This window comes from Mandrillus leucophaeus, unplaced genomic scaffold (assembly GCF_000951045.1).
Source record: "Mandrillus leucophaeus isolate KB7577 unplaced genomic scaffold, Mleu.le_1.0 Scaffold196, whole genome shotgun sequence".
Lineage (NCBI taxonomy): Eukaryota > Metazoa > Chordata > Mammalia > Primates > Cercopithecidae > Mandrillus > Mandrillus leucophaeus.
The window spans coordinates 173,627-196,565 of record NW_012101987.1 but is presented as its reverse complement, the minus strand read 5'-3'; the positions used below and the strand labels follow the sequence as shown (position 1 = coordinate 196,565).

The 22,939-nt window shown below is 39.0% G+C and overlaps 1 protein-coding gene across 1 annotated transcript in view; it reads left to right on the top strand.

Moving 5' to 3' along the window:
• The window catches only part of TPH2 (tryptophan hydroxylase 2), a 99,786-nt gene that overhangs the window by 571 nt on the left and 76,276 nt on the right, over positions 1-22,939 (top strand). The window contains exons 2-5 of the mRNA XM_011978503.1: positions 2,863-3,012; positions 5,568-5,751; positions 5,860-5,960; positions 11,808-11,875. Of these exons, the coding sequence (XP_011833893.1) occupies positions 2,863-3,012; positions 5,568-5,751; positions 5,860-5,960; positions 11,808-11,875 (503 nt within the window). The remainder of the gene's footprint in view (positions 1-2,862; positions 3,013-5,567; positions 5,752-5,859; positions 5,961-11,807; positions 11,876-22,939) is intronic.

The window sequence follows — 22,939 nt, the reverse complement described above, 5'->3', positions numbered from 1 at the left end:
ACAGAAATAGAAACCATAATCAAGAGAATCTCCCCAAACCACATAAATATATGGAAATTAAACAACTTGCTCCTGAATAACTCCTGGGTGAACATTACAATTAAGGCGGAAATTTAAAAATTATTTGAAATAAATGAAAATAGGAACACAACTTACCAAAATCTCTGGGCAGCGCGCTAAAAGGGAATTTTTAGTGCTAACTGTCTTCATCATGAAGTTAGAAAGATCTCAAATTAACTATTGAACTTTGCACCTAAAGGAACTAGAAAAAAAGAACAAACCAATCCCAGGGCTAAGAAATAACTAAAAGTGGAGAATAACTGAACAAAATTGAGATGCAAAAATTCATACAAAAGATCAATGAAATCAAGAGTTAGTTCTTCAAAAGAATAAAAATGGTTGACAGACTGCGAACTAGACTAACAAAGAAAAAAAAGATACGAATTATCAGAAATGATTACAATCAGAAATGGAAAATATTACATTACGAGCTATTCTACATAAATACAAAAGATCTTCAGACTACTACAAACAATTCTATGTGCAACAAATCAGAAAATCTAGAGAAAATGGATAAATTCCTGGAAACACAAAATCTCCCAGATTTAATCAGGAAGAAATTGAAACCCTGAATAGACCAATATTGAATTCTGAAATTGAATCAGTAATTTTTTTAAAGATCTACAACCAAAAAAAAAAAAAAAAGAGTGTGAAGAATTTTGAAAATCCATTTATTATTAGGAGGAGGAGTAAGGAGAACAAATTAAATAAATTTCCACGGTTTTCAGAAGATCATTGTGTCTCCTACACCCCCTTCAGTTTACAAAGCCTGGTCTTTAAACATAGAACTATTATTTTCTGTTCTTAGTTATGGGTGCAGGTTATTGGAATAAAAGAAAGATTGAATTCCTTTCAAAAGTTTTTCTGTGTTCCACATTGCTCAATTTTTTCAGTTTACTTGATGGAATAATACAAGCAATACATCACTTGCTATGGTATTTAAGGGAGTTTTATGTTTATAATATCTACAGAATAAAAAAAGCAGTATTTGCAGGATTTTAGATCCTGCTTTGAGGTAATAGTCATGGGATTTAACAAAAACCATGAAATAAAAATGTGTCCAGGTCCTAGTCATTAAAAATATTAAATGGTAGTTTATTACTGTACTACCAGAGTTTATCAACCAAATCCAATTCAGTCTGTATCATAGAATAATCTGTTTTAATATCGTAGTTCCAAATATGTGCCAGAGGGCTGCATTGTACTGACATATTATTACTGATAAAAATGTTGAAAAGTAAACGTGGCAACTTCTGTAGAATTATTTAAATCAATTTGCAAAAATAAGGCCAAAGCGTAAATAGATTTTCTAACATTTAAATATAATGAATATTTGGATGAGATATTACAATGAATAATTTTGAAGTCATAATTAACTGCTAGAAGGAAAACAAAGAAAGCTTAGGGTAATGCTAATGTATGACCCTTTTATATAAAAAATGCTACTTATATATGCAAGATCTGTGTGTTATGTGGTGAGGAGGAGGCAGATGTTAAGAACACTGAGACATTTGAGCTTTTAATGACTAAACATACTGTCAAATGTCAATGTCTGCATAAACTTCTTCCCTCCCTCAAGTCATAAATAATAAAATCTCCATCTCTATTACATATAATCTAGTGAGTAAGGCGATACTGATGTGTGAAAATAAAGCCAGTAGAGAAATCAGAAGAAGACAATGGCAGATAACTATTCACTGGGTCCCAAAGCAAACCTACATTTCTCAGTTTCATGAGGATGTAGCAGATTGGTATGATTGTATTAAATCACCATTTGCCAGGAGTTACTTCTTTGTCTGCCCAATGCTGTATTTGCGTATAAAGAATATAAAACAGACCATCCTAATTTTGCATTGTCTGTCAAATGAAGGTTCCCAGCTTGTTGTTTTTGTTTTGTTTCCTCCCATTCTATTCCTAAATAAAGTTTCCAGATTTTTATTCTGCATTTCTGGCAATGTGACCTGAGTTACTGGAATCTGTCATTTTTTTCTTTAGCCAGCAGGACTAATAGACATTACTTCCTCAGGCAATATAAAATCTTAAGTGGTGAATGAAGTGTTAATCTTTTTCAGTTTCTCAGATTTTACTGTTTGCTCCTAATAATTAGCTTGCCAGGTTTCTTCCTTCCTTTCTTCTTTTTTCATTTTATTTGTGACTGAATTTTAATAGTCACTTTTCAAGCATTGTCTTCTGACACAGATGGCCTTAGAGTTATACACTTGTCTGTGTTAAACTTTTGCAGGCAGATTCACACTGACACTGTGGATCTAACTGAAGAAAGTAATATTACTCATTAATTTCTGGGCATGTGCTGACATATTTCAGAATGAAATAAATATTTTGTTTTTAAAATTTAATTGAAACTAAAATTATTGTCAAAAATATGTTTGATCTTATTTTTATTATGGTTAGTAATTAATATAGTTTCCATATGATTCAATGAGGCTAAGAGATCAAACTTTGTGCTGTAAAATAATTCTAGAAAGGCAGGAATTGTTCATATATGATACTTCAGGCTTTATGACAGTCAGGTTTTTGTTGCTATTAAAGCGAAGCAAATCTGATCCCCTTTTAATTTCAACCACTAGATGATGTCTTAGACCACTGGAAAATAGTCTCTCAGCGTAAATTAAACCAATATTTATGATTGAAAGTTATGAGTGACATGGCAACTTCACCTTAAGTTTGTATGATTGGTGGAGCTTCCAACTTATGAATGAAATGTGTGGGAAAAATCTAATTACAGAGGATTCTGGAACCCTAACTAACGTTTCGTTTTATTATGCTTCGACATTCCTGAAGCTAAATAAAGCTAACTCTGGCAAAAATGACGACAAAGGCAACAAGGGAAGCAGCAAAAATGAAACTGCTACCGAAAGTGGCAAGACAGCAGTTGTTTTCTCCTTGAAAAATGAAGTCGGTGGATTGGTAAAAGCACTGAGGCTCTTTCAGGTGAATGTAAAATATCATTACATCATTTTAAAAGTGACTGTGTGCCTGGTTACAAACCTGTTATCTGCTCTGAAACATTTCTGAATCAATTTCTGAATAATGTGGTAAAAGTTTCGAAGGAACCAAACTTCAAGAGGCTTTAAAAGGGGGGTCTGTCTGTCAAGCAATGAAATAAGCAGAAGTGTATAAGCTGTGGCTTATTAATGCAGTTAGCTTGTTAGGAACTCTGAAGACTATTGCCAGGTTAGGAGGTCAGTACTTCAAAAATGTGAGCTTCCCACCTGAAAATGAAAACACAAGAGGAGCCAAACAGGGTATCTTAAGTAGCAAGAGCCTGCAGCTTGATTTGATTTGTTCACATTTGAACTTACACATGTCCTAGGAGCATGTTTATTACGAAAAAAGTGAGATACATGAGTATAGGCACTCGGTATTCCCCTAAGCCTCATTGTTTATTTGTCTTTATGTATCTTTTTGTGAAGATGAGTCACTCTCCTTATATTATACATTGTGGGGCTAGCTCTTCCCTTATCTTATAGAAACGTCGTAGCAACTTCTCAGGCCCAAATCTGTAGTTTGAACCTTCAAGAAAGATCCTGGTTAGGGGTGAGGCTGGAAGAAAAGCTGCTGTGTTCTTGCCAGCATGTACCTAACGGTTTCTCTACCCTTCAGCAAACACCCTCCCTTACAAAATGCATTTTGTTTGGGGGCAGTGGCTGTTGATGAGAGCTGTAAGATAAGGAGCCTAGCACTGCATGATGCCTTGGGCTGCTAGTGCAGTGGAAAGATAGCTGGAATTGCAGTCAGGGGATTCAGACCTGTGTTCTCCTGGTTTGGCTAAACACTAGCTGCTTCCTAGGTTCAATTTCTTTATTTGTAAAATTGCAATAATAATTCCTACCTAACAGGATTGCTGGGACGACATAATATGAGTGAAAGTGCTTTGTAAAGTGTATAACTATGAGGCATTATTATGATGCCTCTATGATGATCATAGCAGGGGAATTAGCAGCCTGATTTGGCAAATCATTTCTTGTTCTCTTTTGACCTTGAAGAAAGGATCAGGCACCATAAACAGTGGTAATGGAAATCTGAGGAAATATTTTACAGATAATTATGTCATCCAAGCCTGTGTCCATACAGTGCCAAAGGCAGGCCAATTCAATTAGACAGCTGGGTGCAGTGGATAAATTCCTGGAGAAGGAGTTAGCAGCCCTGAGTTTTCACTCTGCCATCAGCTAGTCACCGGACCTTAGCTAAACCATTTAACCCATCTGGACCTCAGTTCCCCTAAAAATATCTACTCTGCTTCAACCAAAGGTCATTAAAAGCCTAACGTGACACAATGTATGTGAAGTCTCTTGGACCTTGAACTTAATCTTAATGTTATTATCAGCCAGTTGAGAAAATATGACATTATTGTAAAGGTTAATAAAAACAGAAATAGAACATTTAGTTTCCTAGTCACAAGACTAGTTTCTTTATATAGGAGAGGGTGCTGTTTGATTTGATACTATTCTGGCACTGGAAACTACGTATCCTGCTCTTATGCTGAAAATTCTGAGATTGTCTAGGATTGTATCAGGAATTGTGCGGGTAATCACAGTGTATCATCTGGAGTGAGAAAATGTCTGCTTATTTGGAGGTGGGTTGGGATGAAAAGAACAGAGTCTTCAATTAACTTAGAGGAAATGAAGAACACATCACTGGGGGAAATTCTAACCTGATTTTTAAATATTAAATCACTGTCCTTATCTCTGAGATCCATCATAGAGTGATAGTTGCAGCAACACATCCTTGGTTGAAGCTAGTTTGAAGATTGTCAAAAGAGAACAATTATTAAGTGATCCCATTTAGGGGTTATTATCATTATTTTTTACCTTTTCTTCACCCTCTTTGCAATTGCCTAAGTTGTTTGTTTTCCTTTTGCCTTCAGAGATCCTCTCTTGACTACTTATCTTGCTCCTATTTCTTTTTCTACCATATGGATTACAGTTTGGCTAGTGTTTCCCAAGCCTCAGTCATTTTCATGCCACCTCCCCCATTTCTGCTTGCCATTTGTACTGTTTACTTATAAAAAGATTATAAAAGGTTATTTCTAAAAGGCTATTTTAAAACTCTGTTTATTTTAAAAGAAAACTTTATATTAGGGGTTTGAGTGTTAGTTATGTTTTTCGGAAACATATAAATATGGATTATTACATGATAATGTAATAAATAATTTTTTCCCCAAATAATAATGTGCCACCTATGGGATGTGTACCACTCTCTGGGAAATGATGATGTTCATTTTATAGGGCCAGTTTATATTTTAAATGCCCCTTCTGTTTTATATGAGGCAGGACAACCTATACACAGAAGTATGAATATATAGATTTTTTATTAACAGAAATAATGGTTGGAAACATTTCCAAGTTTTATTCAAAAAACAAAGAGATTGTCTCTTCCTCCTGCATGGGTACTTGGCACCTTGCTTAAGACGTGAACAAGAAAAGCTGATGGCATTCCTTTTATTGTCCCCCGAAGGTGATTTTGAGATGGTCATGTTTCCACAGGAAAAACGTGTCCACATGGTTCATATTGAATCCAGGAAATCTCGGCGAAGGAGCTCTGAGGTTGAAATCTTTGTGGACTGTGAGTGTGGGAAAACAGAATTCAATGAGCTCATTCAGTTGCTGAAATTTCAAACCACTATTGTGACGCTGAATCCTCCAGAGAATATTTGGACAGAGGAAGAAGGCAAGGGTGGTCTTAGCTTGTTGGGTAATTTTGAAATCTGACAAATATTGCAAAGGGGAAAACACAATCTGTGAACTAATATTTTTGAACCTGCACTGTTTTCAACAGAGCTAGAGGATGTGCCCTGGTTCCCTCGGAAGATCTCTGAGTTAGACAAATGCTCTCACAGAGTTCTCATGTATGGTTCTGAGCTTGATGCCGACCACCCAGTAAGTGTCCAGTAAAATCTATTTCTCACATGCTCTCTCAGCTCCACCCATGTGACAGGCAGTGTGCCATGTTCTGTGTTGCAATGCTTTATTATAGAACAATTTCTTATTTATTCCCCATAACTGAGAGCAGACTTCCAAATGATAAAGCTTCCCTGTACGCGTGTTGACTGGAAGCAGGTTAGAAGGATGGTATTTTCACGTAGCATTTATTTTTAAAAGGGTTGGATAGAGGAGGAGACTCTAAACCTTGGAGAATATTTCTGTGGAATTAGACAGCCTGAAATATACTTGCAGATGGTGACCCTTGGAAAAACGATGAACTGAAATTGATCATGCCTCTGGGAAACTAGGGAGGACTAGGCATTATGGGGCTCAGTGAGAGAATAAAATTCTTCTTGCTATTTTCCTTGACTGGAGGTAGTTAGGAGTAGAGTAATGTAGTTGACTTCAGTCTCAATGGAAAGGCAGAGCGTTTTAGAATAAAGGCTATGATGGAAGACATATCTCTTCCCACATCTACCCTGAATCTATCTACCATCATTCTTTCCTCTACTCGAATAAAAATGACCATCTTTAAAGAAATATGATACTCGGGTAAGCATTTCCCATTATTCTCCCCTTCCCCCCTTTACATCAGTTTTTATTTAACACAGGAGACCTGGAACTTCTTTATGGCCAGAGCGAAGTACAGTTAATAGTGTGGGAGAGGTAAGCAATGCACCCATTCATTATAGGCATTTTTCCCTCCCCCGGTGCCCCTTGTCTAAAAATGGGCAGATAAAAGAGTAAAACCCAAGCAGATCACTAATGCTTACAGGGCGTCTCTGTGGTCTGCAGGTAATATTTACAGACATTCTTTGCTGTTTAAACTGAGGAAATATGGGGGGTTGACAGTGTGGCTCTACTCTGCACAGTGGCTCTCTAAGTGCGACCCCAACATCAGCAGTGTCAGTATCATGTGGGAATTTGTTTTAACAAGTCCACCCTTAAGTTTGAGAACCTCTGTTTTAAAGGAAACTATGACAACTTTAACACCAGGGAAATTTTCAATTAAACCAGTCATTTGACATAATATACCAACTCAGACCAATTCAAATATACCATTCAAACAAATGGTGAAACAGACCTAATTCAACTGCATTATTTTCAAAAATTCTCTCAAAGAAACAATGTGTTATATTTGCTAATATAGCCTAAAATTTCAGAATATGTTCCAGTAATTCACATGTAAGGCTTCTGAACATTAGAAAAACATTAAAAATGGCTTTAATAATCACCCATTGTTATCTTTCCCCTCTCTCAACTTCCAGAAGGCATCAGAATTAGCACAGGAACCTGACTTAGCAGCTAAGCAGTACCCGGGCTGCACAGACACCAGCTGTTAACTTGCAGAATGACCTTGGCCAAGTCCCTTTACCTCTGCACCTCAAGTTCTTTATGTAAAAAGTGGAAATAAACTTGTTATTGACCTCAAAGGGGTGTTTGAAAAGCCTAGTTAATAAAACAACTGGAAAGCATTTGGCAAGAGTGAATGCTTAATTCCAGAAATAGAAATGCTGTATTAAATCATCCAGATCAATGCCTAGACGGTAAAGGATTTTTTGATAACCTCCTATTTCCAAATGCTCCCCTTAGTCTAGTTTGAAAATTACTCAACCTGGAGAAAGGAGTTCAGCCATTTTAATGGAACAACCGTAGGAACCACTGACCTTGCTGAGAATAAATTTATTCCAATACCCAGCATAAATTTTCCTGTGCTTAATTTTATTCCATTACTCCTAATTATACCCACCTTATGATATCGTCTCTTATTTTCTGTGCAGTCACTAGAAATAATTGCAAGTACTTAGCAATCCCCTCTCTTGTCATTTTTTAAACCACATATATTTCTTTTATAAGCACACCAAATGTTCATTATACAGAATGTAATATTGGCAAATTGGTGTTTTCGTAAGTTGTTTGATGAGGATGGAAAAATTGTCTAAGCACTTTTTATGCCTGGGAATAATCCCAGCCCTGAGACAAACACAGGGACCCTTGTGATAGGGTACTTCAGAAGAGGCTTAGAATATAAGAGTAAGGTTGCTGAGGCTCCCTAGAAAGGGTTAAATATCTAGGTCAGTGTCTTTCAAACTTCAAGGGGCAAGCAAATCACCTTTGAGATCTTTTTTTTTTTTTTATTATACTTTAAGTTCTAGGGTACGTGTGCACAACATGCAGGTTTGTTACATATGTACACCTGTGCCATGTTGGTGTGCTGCACCCATGAACTTGTCAGCACCCATCAACTCGTCATTTACATCAGGTATAACTCCCAATGCCATCCCTCCCCCCCCGCTCCCCATAATAGACCCCGGTGTGTGATGTTCCCCTTCCCGAGTCCAAGTGATCTCATTGTTCAATTCCCACCTATGAGTGAGAACATGTGGTGTTTGGTTTTCTGTTCTTGCAATAGTTTGCTGAGAATGATGGTTTCCAGCTGCATCCATGTCCCTACAAAGGACAAAAACTCATCCTTTTTTATGGCTGCATAGTATTCCATGGTGTATATGTGCCACATTTTCTTAATCCAGTCTGTCACTGATGGACATTTGGGTTTATTCCAAGTCTTTGGTATTGTGAATAGCGCCACAATAAACATACATGTGCATGTGTCTTTATAGCAGTATGACTTATAATCCTTTGGGTATATCCCCAGTAATGGGATGGCTGGGTCATATGGTATTTCTAGTTCTAGATCCTTGAGGAATCGCCATACTGTTTTCCACAATGGTTGAACTAGTTTACAATCCCACCAACAGTGTAAAAGTGTTCCTATTTCTCCACATCCTCTCCAGCACCTGTTGTTTCCTGACTTTTTAATGATTGCCATTCTAACTGGTGTGAGGTGGTATCTCATTGTGGTTTTGATTTGCATTTCTCTCATGGCCAGTGATGACGAGCATTTTTTCATGTGTCTGTTGGCTGTATGCATGTCTTCTTTTGAGAAATGTCTGTTCATATCCTTTGCCCACTTTTTGATGGGGTTGTTTGTTTTTTTCTTGTAAATTTGTCTGAGTTCTTTGTAGGTTCTGGATATTAGCCCTGATGAGTAGATGGCAAAAATTTTTTCCCGAGATCATTTTTAAATCAGACAATGATTCTGTAGGGCCTAGGATTCTGTATTTCTGGTGATCTCCCAGATAAGGCTTGCACCAGAGAGCCTGGGGACCACATTTTGAGGAGCCAGCATCTAGACTGGGAAGGTCTTTCAAAGTGGGGTTCAAGGTTCACTCATAAGGTATTTGTTAAAAATACAATATCTTGATGCTCATCTGAAGCCTACTGATTCAGAACTTTCAGGGATGGCCCAGGGATCTGCATTTAAAAGTATCTGCAGGAGACCTTGACGAGATCTAAAGTTTGAGAACTAATGTCTTAATTAATGTTCTAGCTCAGTGATTCTCATCCTTAGCTTTCCACTCAAATCACATGTGGAGAATTAAAAAGTACTGATGCTGGGGCCTCTGGGAATGTGGCCAGGTTTGATGTTTTATTTAAAGCTCCCAGGTGATTCTAATATTCCGTGAAGGTTGACCTATTTGGGATAGCTACTTGAGTGTCAACAGAAATTTAGCTGAGCACTTTGGAGTTCAGGCTGGGTCTTCAATTTCCTTTGATTTAAATTGAGAGAGGGAGGGTGGGTACTCTCTGGATGCTAGGGTTGCCAGATTGAGCAAATAAGCATCTGGGATGCCCAGTTAAATTTGAGTTTCAGATAAGGAAGGAATAGTTTTAGGGTATAAGTATGTCCCATGCAATACTTGGAACATATTTATACTAAAAAGATTATTTGTTGTGTATCTGAAATTCAAATTTAACTGAGTGCCCTGTATTTTATCCAGTAACCCTATCCCTGGCATCAGTTCAGAATGGATGGCCAAGGAATGCTGTTTCTCTGTCACTACTAGTGCAGCTAGCATCCCTGTTTTACTTTGCCAGTACATGGTTCAATCCAGGAAGTTTTGGATCGCCCACAACATTTGCGTAATCACTGCCACACTAAGCTAATGAGGCATGATGAGTAAATCACTCTCTTGCGTCCTTGGAAAAGGTGCAGGTGTTTGCAGAAGAGAGGCAGTTGAGATTCTTCAGGAGGCCCAGCAGATTATGATGCCGTTACCATGGTGTCCAGTCTGGCAGGAACCGGGGAACAGATGCTATGCTTTTCACAGGACGCTTTTCCTTCTGTCATGGCCTGTTTTCTTTTTGAATAATAAAGGTGCTTAGAATTCTTTGGTTTTACCATCTCAAGTAGTTTTACTAGTGAGTGTTGAAACAAGTACTTTCTAGCATGACTGCATCTACCCTATACAGCAGGAGACCTTTTTTAAAGGGCACAGATCTATTTGTGAATGTGGTAACTATTTATTTTATTATTATTATTATTATTATTGTTTTTGCCAAATACCCAAACTTCAAGGACAGTGGTAATTATTTTGTAAAAATTTTTATATAGACATTTTAGGACTTCACAAGCCTGTCTATGAACCCCAGTTTAAAAACTCCCAATTCACAGTAAAAGAAAGTGCTAGTTTCTTGGACAGAGGATACTTCATTTCTACATGGTGTAAAGGTGGTCTTGGGTCATCTTCTCTCTCCTCCTCTTAGTAACTCTCTTGTCATTCCTGAAAGAAAGGTTGTTGACAATGGAAGTTCTTCATTTCTGTCCAGCAGATAGCCCTGTGAAGATTTCTAGCCTCGAGGCCAGTTTTCTTCAGCCAGGCAAGCGAGGGGCAATTTGCTAATGAGTTTGAGGCTCCTCTTGGGCAGCCCATCTTGCAGAACTGTCTTAGGTTCAGCAGAGGTAGTCTAGGCCTTTGTGGGCCTCACCCTGTTCTTTCACTCTCCAATAGCATGATCCCAGTGGCTTGTCTCCTTGCCTGGCCTCCATTCTTAGGAAGCCATTGCTTTCTGGTTATCCTTCCAGGTTGCAGGGCTGTAGAGGTAGGAGTCAAATTGCAACAATTCCTTCTGAGCTTCCAACAGCTGGAAGAAACAACCCTGGAAAGAATTGATTGTCTGAAAGTGCTTAAAGGAAAGGAAAATGGAAAGTCTGTTGACAAGAGGAGAGATTTTTGAGTAAACCAAGAAGTCCTCTCTGAAGGATTTCACTTGACTGAAAAATGACAAACATAATGTTTAATTTCCCCAGTGGATGATGATGGATAAAAATCTTGAAGTTGGCTAAGACTAACTAGAATTGTAAGAAGTCAGAGTGGAATGGTGCTAGGCTGCTATCCTGTGCATGAATTCCCTAAAATCGATTTTGCATTACGTGGCTGTAGTCATAAAATAAAGCAAAACCTCTTTAATTCATACTGATGTGGGAATGTGTTGATTATTCTAAATGATAGGATTTATAATAAATGTCACATTTATTAGTTATTTATACAAAGCAATTAAAATTAGGTGAAGTTACTGAATAATCATGTTAAAGGGATCTGTTTTAAGGAATAGGATAGGATTAATTTGTGATTAAGATCAATTACATGCAAATGATGTTTGAAAACCTAAAGGTATTGTTCACAATATCAACTTGCTCAACTAAGTTATTCTGCTTACTTAGTGGAAAGGTAAACTTTAGCCTGAATTGCCACACATCCTAAATTAGTACAGCCCCAATTTAATGAGGTTTTACTGTAAGCACAATTTGTTTTTGTCTGTGTCATCAAGATGGCCATCCTAGGATAAGATTTACATATGAATTGAACACTGAATAAACACCACAGTGATTTTCTTTTAGGTCTTCTGCAGCTAATTTTCAGCACTTTGTTAAATAACTTAATCTCTTTTGTGTTTAAGGGATTTAAGGACAATGTCTATCGACAGAGAAGAAAGTATTTTGTGGATGTGGCCATGGGTTATAAATAGTAAGTACCTGTATAACTCTTTCTTGTCACTGGCTAGTTAGGAAAAACACATGCTGTGTTAAACAAACCTGTCATCTCTTCACTTTAGCTTTTGCAGAAGGCAGGCGTGAACCATTTTAAACACTCACCAACTCTGTAGGCTCTAAATGCCAACATTGATGTTTGACATCTGGGTATAATTGTAAAATAATGAGACCTGCGGGCCACATGCCAAGAGCTACATTTACACCATTGTGTTCCCAGCTCCAGCAAGACAAAGACCATTTCTGTGCACTCTGCAGGTCTCAGAAACTGTGTTTTCATTTTAATTTTACTTTAGCCTTGACTTTTCAGTAACTCCCTTCAATCTCCTGCCTCCCCAGTGAAAGTAGAGGATTCAGCAAGAATGGTGAAAGGGCTCATTTAAGGAGCCGTAATAGAAAAGACATGTGTTTGCTTTACATGGAGAGGAAAATTTCCTGTAAACTGCAGGGGTTATGGATGGAAGAGGAGGACCTCACTTTTCGGGGTGAGGACTGTGCATAGTACATGATGCTATGTGGTAGTGACAGGATGTGTTTGCGATGTTGTATGTTGATTGTAGGCCACGTTTAGAAAAATGCAGTGGTGGTTAGGCCTGTGTTTGTTCTACTCACGCTAGTATAACTCATAGATCATCACAATGCTCTCTTTCCTCTGTCTGGTATGTGATCAGCTACAGGAAACTTGTCATCAGAACGAAATGTAAATCCATACCTCGTAAGGGAAAGATTCGTCCTACCCCAATTGAGAGTAGGTGTGAAACTTACTGTCCTGAGAGGCAAATTTGTCATTGGTGAAAGTTTAGGACATTATGTACATTATAGAGGGTCTCAGTATGGGCTTTTTTTTATAAAAAGGAATTTGACACACAGGTGCTTAAGACAGATGAGAAGATTCTTCATCCCACCTCTCATTAGGCATCCCTAGCTTCCTTTGATGCTTAGGTGCTCTTCCCTTCATCCTCCCAAGTCCCAGGCATCCTTCCTCTTTTCTCTACCACATTTAGGAAAACCATATTCTTGAAAACCAGGACCACATGGCACATGCCCTTTCACATATGCCTATTCTCATCTCCTCTGTTCTAAGCACCTTCCTTGCCCTCTCTACTGTGACTTTCCATATCTTGCAATATCAGCATGCACTTGCCCTAGCCCAAGCCCAACCTCAGGCTCCCTTCTTACCCTCAGTACCACCACCCCTCTAGCCCCATCCCCCAGTGTTTCCTGATTAAATTGCCAAGAGAGGACTCGGACCAGCTGAGTTCACGTTTTCACCTCAGGCCCTGATAATGGTTGTGAGCCTTATGATTGGCTCCCCCTGGTCCACAGGCTTCTTCTGTGGAATCAGGTCATGACTGTATAGGTGGATCCTTAGAGGCGGTGTGGGCAGGGCAGTTTCTTTGTAGCATGACCTGCCAGAACATGGTAGAAGCTCAATGCCTGGCAGAGCCTTTTCCCTTAGATAAAGTAGATCGCTTTGTCACTCAGTCTGCCTCCTGAGTAGCTGGGACTACGGGTGTGTGCAACCATGCCCAGCTAATTTTTTAAATTTACTTTTTGTATTTTTGACAGGGTTTTGCTGTGTTGCCCTGACTGTTCTCAAACTCCTGGGCTCAAGTGATCCTCCTGCCTGGGCCTCCCAAACTATTGGGATTATAGGTGTGAGCCACTGTGCTTGGCCAGAAATTGTATTTTATATGTGGATGCTATATGTTTCATATATGTGTGTGTGTACGTGTGTGTGTGTGTATAAAATGACATGATTTCAGCTGGGTGCGGTGGCTCACGCCTGTAATCCCAGCATTTTGGGAGGCTGAGGCAGGCAGATCACCTGAGGTCAGGAGTTCCAGACCAGCCTGACCAACAGGGAGAAAACCTGTCTCTACTGAAAATACAAAATTAACCAGGCATGGTGGCAATTGCCTGTAATCCCAGCTACTCGGGAGGCTGAGGCAGGAGAATCGCTTGAACCTGGGAGGCGGAGGTTGCAGTGAGCCAAGACTAAGAGACTAGCTCAAGTGTTACTTATTTCTTCTTGATAGAATTCAAAAGCTAAACAAAGGCTAGCTGATGTTGTGGTGATACAAGTAGAATATATGAGTCAACTAGTTTCATGGAACTTTGATAATGAGGAGTCATTTGGTTTTAAAGAAAATATATTTATATGGAGAGGACAGAAAATGAGCATATAGTCAAAATGATGGAAAGCGAGGTTCTCAAAGGGTTAACAAGATTTTGCATTTACCACCTTTGCATAGCTAAAGAGTAAAATGAAGGTGTGATATCTGTAGGGAAAAAAATAGAAAATGGAGAAATTGGTGGACATTTATATAATAGAGGGCTGGATGGAGCTGGGGCATTCCAGGATCTGGACCCAGTTTAGAGTGCTAAGGTTCAAGGGGCTTGACTCTTGGTAACTGAATGTTCAGGAGGCCAAGAGAGCCAGGAAATGGCCAATTCATCATTTTATAGTGAGAAACAACCCTCAAAGGACTCACAAAACTATCCTTATAGTCATGATAGCAGAGGAGGCAGGACTATAACCTTAGGCTACTTGGTGGATGCAGAGTCAAAGCAAAGGATATTTACCTAACAGAGTTTAGAATCCAGGGCATTATAGCCCTCTCCCCTGGATGGTGCTGAGACCAAACTGACTAGACAGGATAACGGCAGGCTTAAAAACTGGGGCATTGGACTCCGACAGTCTCGGCTTATATGCACTCCACTGCTCCGAGCTCGGTGTGCAACCTCATTGTGCCATGGCTGTTTCATCTGGGAAGTGTGCCCAACAATAGGACCCATTTCACAGGGTTGTAGTAAGGACTAAAACAGAGAATGCATGTGCTGTACCTCACACAGAGCCCAACACATGACCAATGATTGTAAATGTCACTTACATTATTAACACATCTCCCCCAACATTTTCCACAGGCTGTCTTCCATTTCCAGTGGACCTACTGTTTTCTTCTTTAGTGATGTTAATACCATTGTTTATGTGCCATTTTATCAAATAATGTAGCTGAAAACCTTCTTGGAAGAAACTGTTTAGTTTCCCATTGAAGGGCTGTTGCATATACAGAAGCATTTTGTGTTGACCTACATTCCTCTTTACAGAGAGATTTCATAAAAAGCAGTCATATTCCTCCCCACTCCCTTTTTTTTTCCTGCACATGGGAAGCTGCCAAAATACTAATAACAGATTGCCAGTACTTCTTGTGAGTGGATGGACCAAGGAAGGTGCCTACCAAAGGTAGTTAAATCAGGAAAGCACGAACCCAGGACTTGTGGGAAGTAGAGCCAAAGATCATTCCTTAATGCCCTGTGTGCTGTCATTGCTCAGGTTTCTCTGAGTGTGAGTTTGAGGATGGATAAGAGAGAGACAGTCCTGTGTGTCACTTGTGGGCTCATGTGCCTGCTGTGGTGCTGGCGGGGGTGGGGCACAGACACTGACAAATTCCACGTGGGCCTTCGCAGTTGTGTCCAGGCTGCCGTGTAGCAGGTAAGGTTTCCCTTCAGTTTACAGGAGACAGGGATGCAGTTTCTAATTGAAATAGGTCTTTTTCTAGTGCTGATGGTTTTCTGAGTACATGAAGGAGAATGATGTGAATACCATAATTACTTCAAATAATCTCATTTAAGTGTGCAACAACTTGATTTTCCAAACTGACGTTTAGAACCACTTTGTCCAAGGAATGGATCACTTGAGGTTGGAGTCGTTTTGAAAAATCCGGCATAGGCGGTCCTCACAAATATAGTTTGGTGATAAAATTAGGGACTATGCTGATGGGGAGAACAATTCGATTCCCTTCCCTGCTGATCATTAGTTAAGACTTTCTGGACAATGAGAAGAAGTCAAACATGTGGTCAGAAATGCAGAGAAAGATGGAGTATGGATATTTTGGGGTTGTAATAGGGGTTGGCAGGATGTAGTTTGAGGTGTCTAAAGGTAAGGAGAAGGGAAAGAAATGAAATACAGAATAATATATATTGAAACCACAGCCAAGAAGCCCTCTGGGGGATTCGTGTTGAATACTATATTTTCTGTGATATTCTTGAAAGGATAAAGCAGGGGGGAAGAATAAACACAAGCAGAGAAAAATGAAAAAATTCCACTCTATGATGAAAAAACAGCAGGCTCAAAGTCTGTATTACCATGAGCCCGAAAGAGGAGAGGGAGCGGGAAAGTGCCGGCATGCTGAGAACTGTCAATAGATGCCACTCAGGCGAGCTTCTGATTGACAGTGCTGCGGAGAAACATGATTGATTACCCAGAGGCCCACAGCCGCCTGCAGACATGAGTGTGGGAAGGCCTAATTGCCTCACCAATAATAGCACAGGAAACATTCATTAGTGCAAATATCATTCTTCATAGAAGATCTGAGAATGAACACCCTGGATCGAGAGGACACTGTTTCTGAAATCATCTGTGAGAGAATGTCTAACACACAGATCACGCCTCTCCTCCCCCGCCCAAATAAAATAAATTCTAGTATAAACAGGAAAAAAGCACTCCATGATTAGATAATGTGATGTGCATATAGACTTGCAGTTCAGAGGAAATGGAAGTGCGTGGCGGGCAGATGGCATGTGAAGGAAGAGGAAATTGTGACTGCGATGTTGTAGCTGTTAGGTTTGTCTGAAACTGTCCAGTTTTCTGTCTTTGGTGCCTTCATATTTGAACCTTAGCATTAACTTTGCTGCATTTCTGTGGACTTCACAATTACTATATTGTTGGGGGAACAATCAATGATACATTTTTTCAGTTGACTGGAAATAAACACATTTTTCTTTTGGGGGCTGTTACAATGATTATTCCTCAACGATATACATGCATATTTAATTTAATTATATTTTTCGTGGGGATGGTGGTAGTTATTTCAATCCATCTTATTCTTTTGGAAAGAGGCCCTGAGCTCTAGCTTTAATTATGCCACTCTTGTTTGCTTAAAATGATTTTGAATATTATTGTGATTGTGTTTTATTATGAATGTACTTACTCCTGGTTGAAAGTAAGGTAGCACATGAACCTCATGTTCTTCTCACGGGGCTGCTTCCTCTTTGATTTATGTATTTTTATCCATGGAATCTGAAATGTAAATAGGCAACTACAACTGTCAATAGGTAAGGTAAACAAGAGAGTTTCAGCATGTCAGAATTTCCAACTCTAACCTAAATTAGAGCCGGAAAATTCCTTAATTTGCCAAGAAAACTCATTTGATTTCGAATTCAGGGATTCAAATCATCCCTTAACATTGCTCAGCCTCAGTTTTTCTCCTCTGTAAAGTGGAGATTAAAATATCTCTTCTGCCTCTCCTGGGAGTTTGTTTAAAGGATTAAGTGAAGTAAGTGGGGCATTGCTATACAATGTACTTTATTATCCTTATTAAAACAAGAATCAAACACTCTAGACCAAAGGTATGGGGTTTACTCAGACCGCTGACAACATAAAGGCATTGGCTGTATTTCCTATTTTTCTTTAGATCTGAGAGGCAGCGTGTGAAGTTTTTAAGTGTCAGAAGTTGGAGCTGCACTGCCTGGGGTGAATCCCAGCTTTACCATTTACTAACTGAGTGACCTGGGCAAATTGTTTAAATCTTCTGTACCTCAGTTTCTTTATCTGTAAAATGGGGATAACTCTAGTACTACTTTATAGGATTGTTATGTGGATTACATGAGTGAATATAGTAACAAAACTTAGAACACTACACGTGCTATATAAATATTTGATAATATTGTTATTTTCTCACTTCAAATGACCTCTTCTTTTTGTCTGTCCTCATGCTCCAAATCATTTTATTACCCTTTCGTTGCCAGCTGTCTCCACTCCCCTTGGCCAAGGCTTTTGTGTAATCCTGACTTCTGTCTGATTTTTACACTATATTAATTATTGCTACATAAAAAACAATCCCCAAATTTAGTACCTTAGAACAACAAACATTTATTATCTCACATAATTTCTGAGTGTCAAGAATTTGTGAACAGCCTAGCTGGAGGGTTCTAGATTAGGGAACCCTAATGTAGAACCCTAATCATAAAGCAAACTGTTGACCAGGGAAGCAATCATCCAAAGGCTTGACTGGGGCCGGAGGACCTGCTTCCAATATGGTTACTCACAGGGCTGTTTGCAGAAGGCCTCAGTTTTTAGCAACATGGCCTCTCTACTAGGCAGCCTGAATATCTTTAAGATATTGTAGCTGGCTTCTCCCAAATCACGTGATCCAAGAGAGAGAGCAAGGCAAAATCTATAATGCCTTTTATAACCTAGCATTGGAAGTGACACACCATCACTCTTGCTGTATCTGTTAATTTCATAGATCAACTGTGCCACATTGTGGGAAGGGAGACATTAAGAAACTTACTAAAGGTTACACAGCTGATCGTGCCACTTGCATAAAACACCAGGTATAGATGCTTCAAATTCCTTGGAAACAGAGCAGTAAATTGAAGAGTAGAACTGAAGCAAATATTTATAGTTCTAGGGTCATTTCCTGGATGGCCAGAATAGTTTCTGAGTAAGGTCACTTTTAGAGGTTTCAAGAATGCCACTGGTAGAATCTAAATGTCCGCTCAAAATTCCACACCCTTTTCTTTTTTGTTTTCTGAACAACAACAAAAAAAGTGGCTTTAGCAACTTCCACTTGACACAGGTGGTTTCATACACAAGCTGGAAATAACAGTGACAGAACTAAGTGACTTGCCATTTGTAACAGTTATTCTCCTTACAGAATTCTCAGCATATTTGAAATGCACAATCCTTGTAGTATTCAATATACTTAGAACTTTATGGACTCAGAACTCAAACCAGCCCTGTGACACTGCAAAACCATGCTGTTTCTCGCAGGTTGTTGGGGACATCTGCCAGGGTCTGGCATGGCAGTAGCATGTTTCCATTCCACGTGCTGATTTTTCCCTCTCTCCCAGGCCCCATGCTCTTCTCCTCCTACCCAAAGCCTGACCCTCGTGAGACATAGAATGAATGGAAATAAACACAGCTGGGCTGGGGCTTGAAAATTAATTGCCAGGAATGTGTCACTCTGGTTTTTACTAGCTGCCAGCCTATTTATTTCTTGATTTTTTTTGATTTATAAAATTGCACCCTTTGTGATTCATTTGCTCTGAGTGTAAGTACACAGCTAAACAGAGACCCTAAAACAAAACAGCTCCAAAAGAGAACTAGCATATTTGAAAAGTGCAATCACCAGCTCAGCAGGCACCTTCAATTTGGGTGAGCTTGTGAATATTCTACTCAGCTCCATCAGAGAGACAGAGAATTTTCTCCTTTCACATGCAGTGGTGGTGATGCTAACCTTCTCTTCTCATCAAAGCACAGAAGGGCATTTTCTTTTTTTACCCCTCCTCTTCCTGCTTATACTGCCAAGTACTACATGATGTCAAAAGAAAGCCCTTTGGGACTGAGATTTGGTAACATACAGTGCATTTTAAGATATTTGAGTAGATACGTAAATATGGAATGGATGTGCCTTGGAATGAACATATTGGATTTCCAAGCCAGTATCTCACTTCTTAGGAGGTCTTCTCAGTTTCCTCTTTCACTAGATGACTCAGCCATAGGTCTGCAAAGAAAAAGAAAGAGATGGATGATCAGAGACCAATAAGAGTAGACTGCAGACTTGGAGTAGAACTGTTTTGCTGCCCTGCCTCTCGCGCCCTACTGCTCAGTACTGAGCGAACTGGGGTTTCTTCCGCTTGCAGGGAGCTGTGACAGTTTAGCTTTGTGTCTGAGCTAGGGGATTACTGCTGCTGAGTTTTTCCTAAGAGGCATTTGCAATTATTGCAGCTTGCAGAAAAATAACTGGGGTGGCTCTACCTCTCCACCTTTCCAGAAATTTCAGTTGACCTTAGCATTTCTCATTTCATGAGAGAAGAGGCATGATTTATGGATCCTGCTTGGTTTCAGAATGTAGCTTAAAGGAATACATTACTAACAGGAGTTGTGAGTGCCACATTACCTATTTTTAGATAGGCGAATCTTAATTGGAAACATAACAAGTAGAAGGTAGAGGAAGAATGGAAGTGAAGGTTATGCTTTCTTAACAGGGAAAAAACTTAACTGGGGGGTTGCAAGTTTTTCTTATTAATGATGTTTTCCTCATCAATTTCATTGACAGATAGTCACCTTGATGAATTGTAGGCTCTACTGTGATGTGAAACCAAGCTTTAATTTTTTTCCTTTCTCTGCCCTTTTGAGAAGAGGCACCTTAGAAGGCAAATATGTTTTCTCCCTGACTGAGCTAATTTTATCCCATTCCATTATCTTCCATTGATTTGCTTTCCCAGGTTTTGAATGAAACTGAGATATATGTGGCTCTTTGGGTACTTTGTGACTCCTGCATAAACACCAGTTGTTGATGCTTTAATTTCTCTGAAATGAAGCGGTAAATTGAAAAGTAGAACAAAACCAAATATTTGTAGTATTGGGGTCATTTCCCAGATGAGTAGGATAGTTTCTGAGGAAGGTCATATTAGAGACTTTTAGAGTGCTTCTCTTGTAGAATTCAAATATCTTTCTCTGCCCAAGATGCCACGTCTTTTCTTTTTTAAAAAAATCTGCTTAGCAACTTCCATTTGACATAGGTGGTATCACACACAGGTAGAAAATAAGACCAATCGAATTAAGTGACTTGGGTTTTTATAAAGTTATCCTTCTCTTTACAGAAGTCTTAGCAGATTTGAAATGCACAGTTCTTATAAGGATTTAAAAGACTTCAGGCTTTATGGGATAATCATTTTCATGCCAAACGTTTCTCTCTACCTGAAGCGCAGCTCAATGGCTGAAAGGAAGGGAGCCTGAGAGTTGCAAAGAAAGACAAAAGGGAAAATTGATTTGGAAAAGGTTTCTCCTTTTTGCTTTTTGGGCTTGGTGGGTTTTTTAGATGTGTGTGAATGCCTCAGTAGGATGCTGTCTGATTATAGTGTGGCTCCCACAGCTGTGGAAAAACATTAACGCAGTATGGTCCTGTATCACTTACTGACAAGGACAACAGTTGCACCAAATTCTAATGTGTTTCACAGGGAAAGAGGTATGAGTATTTTTACTTTAAAATGATTTTCATGAACATGAAGGATTTGAATTACTTCTACAAGTCCTGCTTGAGAGGTGAATGGTTTACATGGAACAGTGCTGTTTTGTCGTCTCCAGACCTATTCCCAACCCTGCAGGGAAGTGATGAAATTTTATTCATTTTTATACACCTGGAGGAAGAGAATCAACCATATTGAGTACCTATTAGGCACTAGGCACTGGCCAGGATGTTTTACAGATGACCTCTCATTTGATCCTCACGATGTGAGAAGCCTTACTTCCCTGTTTTGAATGAGGAAACGGAGGCCAAACCTTGATGCTGGGTCCGTGTTGGGTACTCAGTACATTGTACTGATATGTATTGGTCAAGAGTGGGGTCTCTAGAGCTAGCCTTCCTACCTCTGAGTCCGCACTATTCTACTTACTAGCTGTTTGATCTTGGACAGATTATTACATTTGTAAGCCTCAGTTTCTTCAACAGTTAAGTGAGGAGATGAATAGTCATTTAGTGACTCTGTAAGATAAGCATTTTATGACATAATCCCTGTAATGAACTATTATAGTGTTGTTATTGTTACAGTGAAATGGGTGGGTGAATAAATGAATGCCACTATTAATTTGCACAGGGCCATGAGCTGTAGGATAATCACGCTTCTTCATCTATCACTCTGAAAAAGATCAGGGCCTAGTAGTTAACTGTGTTCTGTCCCTTTCAAACAAGGTGCAAGATGTATCTGATGAAATCTGTGGCTCTTAGAGACTCTACCTCTGTGACTCTTCATTCTAGTGGCCCGAGACTGTTAGCTGCTATTGGCGACTGGGAATTTTAGCTCTTTTCTGTATCAAGTTTTTTGAGCTCAAGCTCCTTGTGTATGTTGAGCATGCACATATTGATGGATGTTAGATACATTGTTGTTGCTGTTGATATTTAATTTCATGATAGTTTTTGCAGATGAAAATTACTTCTCTAGAATATGAAGAGGGCTTTCTGCCAGGTGAGAAAATGGTGGGAAGCCCTATCCTGTGGTGCACAGGACAAGTAAAAACAAATAATTTCTAGGAGTTAAATCTTTGTTCTCCCTGAGGCTCCCTAGGTGCAGTAGTTTATTTTCATTATGTCTCTTGTAAAGGCAGCACCAATATTAACAATGTGAACAAAACAAACTAACGTTTTTGTTTGCTCCCATCTGAAAGTTCCTTAGGGCCCATAGACTCATTTACGAAAATTCATGTGCGCAAAACTCATTTGCAAAAGCAAATAAAATATGTGATCGCAAATGCTCTTTACCTGACTGGCCTAGGGGACTGGCTGAAAATGCGTTTATGCCTTTATATTTACTCTATGGCATGGCTTAGCAGTCATGGGGCTCCTAACCTCCTCTACAGATGAGTCCCCGTCAAGCCACGTATGTCAGCTGACTTGACTGTGTTTTGAAATTTAGGCATAATTTAGATGGTTGTTAAGTTGCTGTACTGATTTGTGAGTTTTTGTTTGTAAAAAAATATTATTTAATCATTGTGCTCTGTAGCCTTGAAAATGCTTTTGAAGTTCATTCATTACAATGTCCAGCCAAGGAAACATCTCTGTATTTGGTTGAGTTTGGACTTTTCTCTCCCTTTGGGTTTACATATGCTGCTTTCTTTCCTGGTGAAAATTTTGGTTACAAGTATGACTGAGTGATGATGTCTAGACAAGGGTCAGGAAAACTGAATTGAGAAAATTAGAAAAAAGGAACCCTTGCATGTAAATTGTACATGGGAATAATTGGAAGTTACCAGAAAGTTTGTTAAAATCCTGAATCTTTGCTTTTTGCATAGTAATTGAAATATATGAGGCAAGACAAATACATATCTGCCAGACTCTAATGTATAACTACTTTTTCCCCAACATTTAAATTTGTGTTTTGCTTTAGGCTGATTGATTGATTTTCTCACTCAACAAATATTATTTTTTTGTTTTGTTTTGTTTTGAGATAGAGTCTCTGTCATCCAGGCTAAGCT